Source organism: Cyanistes caeruleus, chromosome 2 (assembly GCF_971803275.1).
Source record: "Cyanistes caeruleus chromosome 2, bCyaCae1.hap1.1, whole genome shotgun sequence".
Classification (NCBI taxonomy): domain Eukaryota; kingdom Metazoa; phylum Chordata; class Aves; order Passeriformes; family Paridae; genus Cyanistes; species Cyanistes caeruleus.
Window position 1 is genome coordinate 98,518,455 of NC_141702.1, and position 12,239 is coordinate 98,530,693.

At 38.7% G+C, this 12,239-nt stretch overlaps 1 protein-coding gene across 9 annotated transcripts in view; it reads left to right on the plus strand.

Annotated features, from left to right (window-relative positions):
• RPS6KC1 (ribosomal protein S6 kinase C1) overlaps positions 1-12,239 on the plus strand; it is an 86,759-nt gene that overhangs the window by 51,135 nt on the left and 23,385 nt on the right. For all 9 annotated transcript variants that reach the window (XM_086878628.1, XM_086878631.1, XM_086878626.1 and 6 more), the window contains 2 exons: positions 7,846-7,893; positions 9,461-9,593. In XM_086878628.1, coding sequence (XP_086734754.1) covers positions 7,846-7,893; positions 9,461-9,593 — 181 coding nt within the window. The remainder of the gene's footprint in view (positions 1-7,845; positions 7,894-9,460; positions 9,594-12,239) is intronic.

The following is a 12,239-nucleotide window of genomic DNA, read 5'->3' on the forward strand; positions in this document are numbered from 1 at the left end:
TGAAAATAGAGGTGCAATCTAATTGTAAAGGTGGCTTTTGTCCTGAAAACGTTGTGGAATGTGAGGTGCTGCTGTTTGGTCAGCAAGGCTCTTACTAATGTTACCAGAGGTACTGCATTGAAAACAAATACCTAAATATTGTAGCTGTTGTTATCACCAACTACAAGTGATCATTATTTTTTCAGCTCATGTACCTTAAAGTAGAAAACTTCTTTTTTGGAATAGGAAAGGGTTTTGCTTTCAAAATTTGCCTAATTAAAAATCAAGGTTGCAGGTTCTGTGCTGAGCTTCTGCCCTAGGCAAATCTTTCCTTTGAAGCTACAACCGGCCCCTAAAGAAACGACTTTGTTATGGTGCTGCTGGATACCTTCACAATGCTGTTTCAAACCCAATTTCTTATTCTTTAGAACCCTCTGTTATTTAGATTCATTCAATTTAAAGATTCATCTTGAAAGCGGAGTGCATTAAGTAATAACTATGCCTCTGTAACCAATGGCTGTCTTTTATGTCTCTTCTATCCCCTCCCTGGTCCCCCATCAAGGCACACTGTCAGTACTGGCACTGGCTGTGTTCGGTTCTTCCACAGCTGTCCATGCATTTAAGCTTGTTGTTCAGTACACTGTTTGTTAAGCTTTATTATGAAACCTAAAAAAAAAAATCACATACTCTCATCGGGGCCTTGTGGTAAAATTATTTTCAGAGTTTCAGAGATAGATAACATTTTTTAGAAAATGGAAGCAATTCTGTTAATTGTGAATATAGGATTTTTTTTGTCTCCCGTTCTGTCCTGAGAAGTCCTAACTCTGGTGGCTGTACACTTTGGTGAAGTGACATTAAAAATACGCAGGAGAACAAAAATAATATTATTAATTATTTATAAAGCGTGATTACTACTTGTCTGCTTAATGAATGAAAGTGCCAAAAAACAGAAATATGTTGAATATACATCAACTTCACATGCATATTCTGCAGACCCAGAGCTGAATGCAAACAGGTTATGGCTAGTTCTAATGAAATTTAATCAGAGGGGTAGGAGGAATAAGCCCTTCTTATGGCAGCATGTGTGGTGTTGTGCATGAAAAACAGGCATAGCTGACTATGTCCTGTTAGTGTTTGCTAGTAACTTAAATATTCAGCCTTTTATTGTGAGGTGAGACTAAAGACTGTTGCAGCTGTGAAACGGAGTTGACTGTAGCAGATGTTTTCTCTCCCTTGGCTCTCAGGTGCACTCTGTAGAGCATCTTTTGATCATCTTATGGATTTGAATGAGTGGCTGTGTGTGCCTAAGAGGTGTGGGGGGGAACAGGAGCTGGAATGTACATACAGATGGGGCATAATGGAAAATAGCAGTGGCAAAAACACTGAAAATCTGAAACTGAGTAATAATAGTAACCATACAAATAAACTTTTAAGAGCTGGTTTCATGTTTTGATAACCTTTTAGTTTCTTAAGTGGCTTGCCAAGTGCTACAAAATCAAACCACCTACAGAGTTATTGTCAAAACTGATTTCTTGGCTCGCTACCTTCCTTTCCCTACTGCTGTGGGATTATTCCTAAGTTACTGTCAGGTTTCAAACTCCAAGTAACAAAGCTTGCTCAACTTTAAAATGTAGTCTCCCTGCCAACTAGAAAGTGTCCTGTCCCTTCTTCCTTGCCCCCAAACACCTGCCACTTGTTTTCCTGAAATCTTTCCATTTACACAAATCTGAATATTTCTGAGTGTTTGTTGTTGTAACCCTTTGTTTCTCTCTAACTTCTTTCTTGTTTATCTCACTAAAATTTCTTTTGACTTGGAGTGAGATTTGGTAGAGTAATGCAAATTTTGCCCTTGCCTTTAGAGAAAAAGAAATTACATTGTTGAACATTCTTCTGCTGGCTGTGCTACATGTCGTCTGGCCTTCAGAAGGAAGTAAATTATTGAGGTGTTTTCTTTTAAGCCAAAATTATTTAAGTTTGTCTTCCTAACTGTTACTAAGTTGCTCAGTACATAATTTGTGCCAGGCAATTACTCTGGGATGCCAGTGGCATTTCATATTGTAAAATGTTTTCACTAGTGAAACCTGCCAGATATATTTTCTAGGTTTATATTTCACCATTTGTAATTTATTGGCCAGTTTTTAGTTTACTTTAAGAAAATGGGCTTTCATCTCTGTTACCAACCAACTCAAAGTATTTAAAAATTCAAATTTGAATATATGCTGCTTTTTTAGCATTTTCATTATTTAAAGCTGCACCGTTTGTCTTATAAGTACACTATTATTCCAAGTCATAGAATATACAGGCTGTAAGTTCCTTAGAATTATGGTTTGAAAGGAGGAATAATTGCAAACTGAAGATAATTCATATTGCACAGGTACAAGGATAAGGAATAATCACATTTTTCATACATATTAGCCAAATGTAATCTCTTTCTGTAACAACAGAGGGAGACGAGTGAGAGTCTGGGTGGTGTAATCTGAAAAGTGACAAGAATAAATCTGTGTTAAGTAGATCTTTTTATCCTGGTAGCCTTGTGACAGCCAGCACAGCTGAGGAGAGCAGGAGGAACTGGACCCCTGCTCCTGCCCATCAGCACAGCTGTGTCCTGAGTGCAGCACCCAGCTGAGCTCCTGCCCTGGTTTAGGTTTTCTTGCAGTCCCAAATACTCCTGCCAGGGATCAGGTGGGCTACTTGTCTCTTTCCTTGTCATCTGTCATGACAGCATTTTCCAGCTGATGGGGTAAACACAAGAAAAAAATCTTAGATGATCATCTGACACATATTCAAGTTTGTAGGACTTTTGCTAGAGTATCTACCGTGTGAAAAAGGTACATTTGTTGAGCAGGTAAGAACCAGAGTTAATAGGTGGCCCATTGGTGACAATATTTATATTATGTATTTTCAGTATAAAGTACCAATTTAATAACAAAATGGAGCTGGTTTTAAAGTAATCCCTTAGCTGTGTTTTGTCTAGGAAACCTTTCTTCTGGCTGCTGCTGCAGTAAGAGATATTACTCCATTTTCTTTGATCAGGCACAAGCTATTTTTCACTTGTGTTAGTGAACTTAAAGTCACATTTTTGTAAGCAAATGTGTTGATGTGTTTGTTTTGATTAGTGTTAAAAGCTGCTCCAGTAAATAAAAAGCCCAGGTATGTTCTATGTCCTGAAAGAACAGAAACTAGGAAAAAAGAATCAGTATTGAGATGCTGGGAAGGGGAGAAGGGAGTGGGGGGAAAAAAAATCCGAGAAAATGAAGGAGAACTGGGGAGGCAAATGTCTGCAGCGTGACAGGATTTGAGCATTGATGTTAAATCCACCTGCAGGAGAGCAGTGTGGTTTAGAGCAGCCCTTGCTTCTCTCAGTGCTGTCCCCCATGACCTTGGCTGGGTGCTCGGTGGGGTGACTGCTGGTTCACCATGTTCTTTTTTCCTGGTGACTTGCCTGTTGCCTGCCCCTGGGTCTCTGCTCCCCCTTATGCTGACTTCTGCAGTATTCCTTCAGTCTCTTATCTCAGGGCTTTGATGCATATGTTCTGAAGGTGGCCACCGTGACTTTGGGTGGCAGCAGATGGTAAACCTTCAGGCTGCCACCGGCTATACTGGTGTTAAGTTGGAAACTTAACGTTTGATGAAGAATCAGTAGTGCATATGAAAGAGCTTTTACTGCAGAAATATCTTTTAATTAAAAAAAATTAGCATACCGAAACATTTGCTAATTTCTGTGCATTTAAAGGATCTTAAAATTAACTGTTTTCTTAGAGCTAGACTGTGGTTATTTACCAAGCAGGTTTTATTTTATTTTTCTTCAATTAATTGTACCTACTATATTGAATTTAATTTATTTTCCTCTAAGCTGTTGGGTACACTGTAAATCAAATCTAAGAAGCTAATTTTTTTAAGTAGCTGCAATCAGCATCAGAATTAACCCTTGACTTAGGAAAAGAAAAAAGGAAAATTAAAAAAAAAGTAAGAAATCCTATCTGGCATCATGGAGGGGAGGGGTATTGCTATCTGCACTTCATTGAGATGCTGTCATGCAATGCTACTGCATTCACTTGTTTTTGGGATGTTCCTGAGAGCTCCAGTGCAAAATTAGGATATCTCTGCTGCTGAAGACACTTATTTACAGTAGATATTTATTCGTGGTAATTGCTATTTGTGTGTCAGTGGTTTTGGCTGTGTTGAGGTTATCAGTGAAAAAAAATAGAGAAAGAATGAGTAAGCAACAGAGTCATAAGAGCCAGCATGATACGTGGACGTTGACTGTTCGTCCATTAATATTACAAATAGGATTTTGCCTTGTCTCATTTTGTGTCACAGTCTAGCTGCTCAGTGCCCAGGAGTGTCCTGCTGTGCCTCCTTCTCCCTCCTCTCCAAGAAAGGATGCTGAATGTTACAGTCAACAGCTTGTTGTTAGGAGATGTTAAATATTACAACTTACATGGTGGAAGAGGTTCTGTCAGCTCATGTGAGCTAGAAGCAGCCTAGGCTAATGCCAGCATCCCAGTGTGATCTGCTCTGGAGAACAGCAGAGTTCTGTCCTAGGGAATGCTCTGTGGAATCCTGTTTTGTCCACTCGTGCCTTTAGGGTGAGGACCTGTCACTTCGCATTTTAAAAAGAGGAATCTTAGAATTACAAAAATCTCACAGGAGAGAAGTGTGAAGGAATGCAAAAAGGAGACTTGGTGCACTGTGTATAAATTGGCTGTAAAGCATGAGATGAGGAGAGTGAGTGGACACCTGGGTCAGTTGTGCCCTTCTGCAGCAGTATTGTAATGCATCTAAGAGCTGCTGATCTTTCTCTGCTCTGGGTGAGTAATAAAAAGTCAAACAAACACACTTGTCACCCTCTCTTTCCTGGACTTATCCCTTCCTGAAATAGCTTTCTGATAGTGACTTACCCATTCATGTTGTCCCTTAATTATTTGGGAGAAATTGGTTAAACCACATCTTTGTAATAATGCACGCAGGCTGCTTTCACTTTGAACAAGTTTGTGATTTGCTGGGCCCCTGTCAAGTCTACAGTCTGCCAAGGCCGAATTTCTAAAGTTACTTCCAAAGGTCTTCCTGGGCTTCTTGGAGTCCCTTTTGATGTAAACAGTCTTGCCAAAGGTTGGTACTGAATCAACAGAGAAATAATTGTCCCTAAAATGAAGAGGAGTTGTAAATGAGGTGTTAGTCACTCGGGGAAGGTAAGATGCTTGATGGGAAGCAAAAAGAAAGGAGGTGGTTAAGTTGGACTGGGTAGTCCATGTAGGTTGTTAACCTCAAAGGCACAGGGATATTAGTTGTTGTTATTGCAGGTATAAAAGTGTAGCTGCTGCTTTCGTGTTGATGCTGCAATATAACAGCAGATGAAGTTACCCTACAGGGACCTGCTGCCTGCTTTATTGGCGTTGGTGGTCGTGGTTCTGTACCTCAACTTACGGGGAGAGGGCTCAGTAATCTCTTCTGTTGCACCATATGCTAATACAGTGCTGATAAGCAAATGTGAAAAATGAAAGGGAGGAATACATTAATTGTATTTGTGCAATAAGGTATGCTATCAAAGGTAATTATTTCATGACAGTTTTAGTTATAGCAGTTGTTTTATCATGGAATAAAAGATGGCTTTAGGAGCCTTTTATTGGAAAGACAATTGTATCAAATTAGTACCAAATTAGATTTTTGTCTTTATAAAGGTGAGCAAACCCATGAGCAGTTTTTAAATTGGTGTCTTCTACTTTACAAATGAACAAATCCTGTTTGAGGGTTAAAGAAGCTATTATTCTGTCCTTTATGCTGACAGCTTCATTACTGATTGGCCTACTGTTGGTATTAAAAAAATGTTTGGCTCCTTATGATCTTTGTGCATGCAACTATAATATTAATACAGACCACGGAACTGTTCATTAAGAAATGACTTTAAATGAGGTTGATGCTTGTAAATCTGGAGAGATACAGATGTTAAATGCTGCCATTCCTTTTCGTATACAGCCGTATGGCTAATAATTTCCAAGTGGCTAAAGCTCTTGTTAGCAAGAGTGCTGGTGTGTTAAGAATGGCCCTATAAATAACTTTAAGAACTGAAGTTGAAGGTGCTTCTTTTAAAGACTATTGTTAACTAAACATTATTGCCAAACAGATGGAAAGCATTCACCAGCCTGATGTTTTTAGGTCTAATTATATTATCGCCAGTCCTGTACGGCTCAGTTGAAGAGGTGTATCCAGAGGCCAATTTATAATCATTTAGCCAACACCTGTTTGGGAGATATTGACAGTCAAAGGGCACATTTAAAAAAAAAATCACATATGTTCTCGTATTTATTGCCTCAATGTGAACAGTATCTAGTTGCAAACAAACTTGGGAGAAGAGGAAGGAGAATGATTGTAAACACATAGATGTTTCCAAACAATTTTTATCTTCTTTTGGCACCTCTTGTAAAGTGGCTTTTATTTTTCTCTTGATCTGTTGATTTTATTTGATTGGTTGGTGTGGTTTTGGGTTTTTCTTTAATTGTAATTTTACACCTTTTGGTTAAGCAAGGATAACAAAACCAGTTTTACAGTAGTTATTTATTGAGTTGGTTTCCACTGTTTCTGGAAGCCCTACGTAAGAGGCCTAAAAAATTGTTCAGCAGACTCAATAGCCTGGGAATATTTGCCTTTCCTTACCATGCCCTTGACATGGAAACTGTGTGTCATTCCTTTGTCCAAAAAATCTCAGTAGCTCCAACTTCTGTTGATTTTTTTCACCTCAAATATACAAAAAAAGCTTTTAAAATTGTCTGCAGCCCTAGTAAAAGAGAAGGTGTTGGAAATGGGGAAGAGTCTGTGACTTTATTTATTTTGGTGAAATAGAGTGAGAAAGAAATTATTAGAGAAGACTGCAGTTCTCCTCACATTTGAGATGCAGTGTGGAGAGAAGTAGGATTTGAATGCTGCCATCCAGAGAGAGCAGAGCATATCTGCATTGCTGCCCCTCACAGCAGGGAGCTAGGGCAGGCTCCTTCTGCCACCTGATGAAGCTGTGTTGCTCCTGATGTGTCATTCCTCTGCAAGAAGTCTTTTTGGATGCCAGCTGACTTAATCTTCACTGCACCTTGTCTGTTCACTTGGAGTTGCTGCATCTTGTCTATTAAACCCAGTGTTAGGTAGTCCCAGTGCCAGCATGGGAAAGAAGCCCTCTAAGAGTTTAATTTTGGAGCCTAAATATTTTGGTATAACTGTATGTGAATATTTATACTGAAAGCTTACAATGTCTGCTGTAAATAAACAATGAGAGCACACTCTTGTTCCTAGAAGAGGGTTGAGCTTGTGCTTGTGCTGCTCGTGTGGCTGTGTTGCAGCTGGTGCTTTTCAAGCACATCTGTGTTCTTAGAGTTTGGAAACACTTAATTCCTGAGCAGGGTGACTTGAAGGCAGAGGGTTCCAGCTTTCTGAAGATGCAGTTTCTTAAGTGTGTGTACACATGTATCTTTTTGTTTGTTTTATTTTCAACGCATAAACAAATGGAGCTTGCTAAGAGTGTAGTTGCTGTTTAGTGCTTCTCTCATTGCTGTGTTTAAAGTGCTTTCAGTAGAGGTGGTGCGTTGCTAACAGAGATACTCTTCACAGCTGTAGGTGTTCTCTCTGCAGCAAACCCATCCACACTTTTTTAAGTAAATCCTCCTTTTTTATCGTTACCCTAATTTTAGAGATCGATATCCTCCGTCATTTCTTTGCTTAAAAAAAAGACTGGTTGTCAAGTCTGTGTGCTGCAGGGGTTTAATTTTTAAATTGATTATATCACTTTCTTTGTAAGAATATTCAACATTAGATTTAAGAACTATGTTTTGTTAGCTTACTCATGTGAATTTAAATAAATTCTGATTACTGTTTGCTTAGGTTTTGCTTGTAATGGACACTAGAACACAGGAGACTTTTATATTGAAGGTAAGTAAAATCTTTCATTATTTGTTAATAATCTTTTATTATATGGCCTCCTAAGTTACACCACCACACAAAGATCAGTTTGTATTTAATTATAGATGTATCCCAGCAATATATTGTTATTATGGTAATACATACTAAGTGCCCTGGAATTCTTTTTGTCAGTGTTTGGTTGCATTCCTTTCCTTTATCTCTTAACATCCCTAGTGCTCAGATGTGCTGGTTTAGTCACCTGAGATGCCTCTGGTTATTGAGGCCAACCCCTTTGCAGGCTTTGGTAAAGAATCACACATTTAATGTGCTGCTTAAAACATCTGTAAAGCCCTGGTGGCTCAGGACTTCCGACAAAGGTGAAAGTTCTTCTTTATCCAAGCACATCCACTGCGCCTTGTGTTTGGTCTTCTTTAGCTGAGGAATATCTTACTGGCCTAAGTGTGTTGTAGATGAAATGTACAACTGTCCTTCTTCAGATTTGTTGCCTTATGTTTTACATCAATAGTCTGAGATAGCTGAGTTTAATATTACTAACCCATTGCATTTATGAACAGTTATTCAATCAGAATAAAATTTTTTGCATTACTATTTTAGGTTTCAGAAAGTGTTCAGATGAAGACCCCAGTATTCTCAGAGCATCTGTGATGCTGAGAATTGGTTTAGTTATGAGCATTGTTTTTGTGGCCATTTACTTCAGGCTCCCCTTGACATGAATTCCACTGCTGATGGCAGGAAGGATGGAAAAAAGGCTGTGTCCCAAACATAAAGCTTTAATTGCTTGTTACCATTTTGTAACTTTGCTTCAGATCTGGCTTATAACCCACCTTTGTGCATTGGCCTTTGAAATTGTATGTGCAGGATACAACAAACCTGTTTGTTTCACATAAAGGTTCATTTGTGAATATGGTATATTAGAACCTCATGTTATCTACTGGCAGATAGGATAACATTGAATTTCCCATGTAACTGCCTATGTTTATCAATATTGTAATAGGTCACACTATTGACATAATTTTTTTTCTCTTTCTCTCTCCCCTCCCTTCCACCCTCCCACATCAATTTTTTCACTTCTGGCAACTTCATCCCTACCTCCCAAAAATCATTGTCTCTCAAGGAGACTAATCCTTTCCTTTTTATTGAGGTGGTTGTTGTCTTTAGTAAAGTAAAATGGAAATGTGAGGATTACCTATGAGGCTAAGGCATTCTTTTGTCTTTAAGACTTGAATTGAATTTTTTTAATAGTGTCTTTTGGTCACACGCAAAAATAAAATTTTAAAAAAGGGTCACAGGGAAATAACTGAGTGTCATCCTGATGACTTAGTTTGAGAGAGATTCTAATAAAAACATTGACCCATGTAATTGATTTTAATGGCAGCTTTGTGCCATCTTCTGTTCTCTGGAAACACGCCAGATGCCATCAGCACAGCCTCGGGGGACCGAGGGGCATAGAGCAGCAGATGAGTGGTTTCTCTGAAGCCCAGAGTAACTCGGATAGATTAGTTTGGTTGATAAACACAGAGCACAGCAGGCTCCAAAGGCAACTGAGGGTACAACTGACCTTTTTGTTCTCTGTCAGGGTCTAAGGAAAAGTAGTGAGTGCAGCAGGAGCAGAACGACCATCATCCCCCGCTGCGTGCCCAACATGGTGTGTCTGCACAAGTACATCATCTCCGAGGAGTCTGTCTTCCTCGTGCTGCAGCACGCAGAAGGTTTGTCTCTCCTTTAAGCATATTGTTGAAAAGAGTCAAAGGTTTTCAGTTTTAATCGATGGTGCACTTCATTGTCAAATTAATCTCTCATACATCCAGGTAAAATATTTTAAGTGTGCCAGAGAGATGTCATGTAAGACACCCCACTCTGTTCCTCTGTCCCTCCCCCTCTTCCCCTCTCATTCTGCGGTGGATCTGATTCCTGCTTCAAATGGCCTCAAATCCTGATGGGTTACTTGAATTGTAGCAGTATTGAAAGCTTCCAACTGTTTATTTTCTATAGGAGACGGAGTGCTTTGACTGCAACAACTATCTGCATTAATTACAGTTATCTCTCAGAGATAAAGTCTTTGGCTACTTTCATAAACTTTGACTAGTAAATATTTTTAACATCTTCTAGTTAAAATGACAAGTATTTGCACAGTAATTTAATAGCTCCACTAAAAACCATGAACATTTTCCTGTTGGTTAATACTGCACTGATCTGGATTTTTAAGAAAATAGCTAGTGGCATCACATAGGAGTTCAAAGCAGAACCACAGAGTTGTGCCTTCAGACTATTTATAAAATTCCTGTTAAATGTACAGGGAACAGGTGGCACAAAATAATTACATTTTGATTTTTTTGTCTAACACCTGGATTTAAATATTCCCTAAATGTAATTACCCATATTTGTTTAGAATGAGTGCAGAATATAAATTTGGGGATTGCTAATAGTTCTTTCCTAAACATTTCCTAAAAATGTTAATAATTCAGAATGGATGATGTGAAAGAACTAAGATAGAGAAGATAATTTTATTGCATTTAATGTTACTTCTTTTTTTCCCTAATAACTTAGATTTTGGCTTTTTCATGAACAAGGTCATATGAGACCAGTTAAAGTTAGCTTTGCAACAGGAATGAATGTTTCTGCAATGTGTGACTTGGTTTTGCCATGAGCACTGATGCAGGAAGAAAAGCCTCACATTACTGTAGTGCCTGATGGTGATTTTGAGAGTTTTCAGTGCAGCACTTTCTCTTGAGGTGTGTATATAATAATACATAAGAGGATTGGGAGACTCTCAACTGAGCTTCAGTCTCCACATAAGCTGTTACATTTTGTTTTTCAGATAAAGTTTTTTTAAAAGCCCACAATTGAAGAAACCCCGAAAGAAACAAAAAAAAACCCACTCACAACCCTTGTCAGATAGCAGCTGCCCTTAAGGTTAGCATAATTACATAATTTAAAAAACCTCTTCCTAGTATTTCTGCAGTTTCTCAAGTCCTACAGTTTTGCTCTTCTCTTTAGGAAGAATGTTCTTCCTTGAGACAGATGGAAAAGTGAGTGGAGTAGTAGTGGAATTTCATGGGAAAAGTGGTCAGATGTAAGAACAAAAATCTTAAGGAAGGCCTAATGTGAGCAGTTGACAATCTTCTGGAAGTGTTAATTTTATTGTTATATAACCATGAGAAAAACAGACATTGCATGATCAGAGCTCTTTCATTTTCATGAACCTACTGTCTGGGCTCAGAACATGCAAAAGGAGAGGAAGAGTGGTATATTCTGTTGTAAAGAGGGGTAGCTGGGGTACACAGTGATGAGTAAATTGCCTGAGAATGTATTCAATAAGTGTATTGCAGGTGTAGGGCCTGATCCCAAACCCTGAACTGAAGCAATGGCCACTGCACCTCACCCTGCTGTGAGAGTGATACTTCTAACTCTGGAAAGGCTTCCAACTCTGTGTGAATAAAGGATAAATGAAAATAGGGCTTAAGTTATGCTGCACTATATGCAGACTAGTCTAGCTCACCCCACTGATGATGGTCTTGATCATCTTATGTTAGTAGTACTCATTCTTTAAATTGCAAGGATAGTAATACCAGGAATCCCTATAGACAAACCTGTCTTAAAATTTTATCCATCTCAGATCAGGTATGAATAGAGAGGGTGCTTGTAGGTGATGTTGAGAACAGATAAAAATTTCTAAGACTGTACTTTTTAAGTGATAGTCTCAAAATTTTATTTCATGACTTGTGAATGCTCTAAATATTCACACTCCAAGTAATTCTATTCCAATAAGAAGGAAGATTGTGCCAGTCAAATTTGTAAGTGGTGCAGATTTATGATGTTAGGTATGTTAGCTACACCATTGTGAGTTTGAAGGGTAAAATATTAATTTAAATGGGAAGTGGCTTGTGCTGTAGCAAATTCAGAGGTTTTAATGTAAGCTGCTCACTGTTTCCTGTTCATAGTTGATTTTAACTGTATTACTAAGTGCAGCACTATTGGGTTTTGTATGGAATTCAGCAGGCTTGACCACAGATTCAAGAAGACGACTTTGGTTGGTTGGTTGTTTTGGTAAATCATGATGGTGTCACATGCGTAGAATTGGTGAGTAAGGTCTTGGGTTCTCTTAGAGATTTTTCTCCTGGCCCCAGTGAGAGGCTTCAAGGGTGCATCAGAAGCACAAAAGTCCATAAAGTTATCTTGTGGCTTTGTTGGAAAGCACTTGGCAAGTTCTAGTGTGGGAGAGAGCCAATCTGATGTTAATAAGGCCTCGCTTCTTCCTGGCACTACTGACTACAGAAATTTTAGAAACAGATGCTTCAAAAATAGGCTGGGGGGCTTCCATGGGACATCAAAGTTTAAGTGGCTGTTAGAAGCTG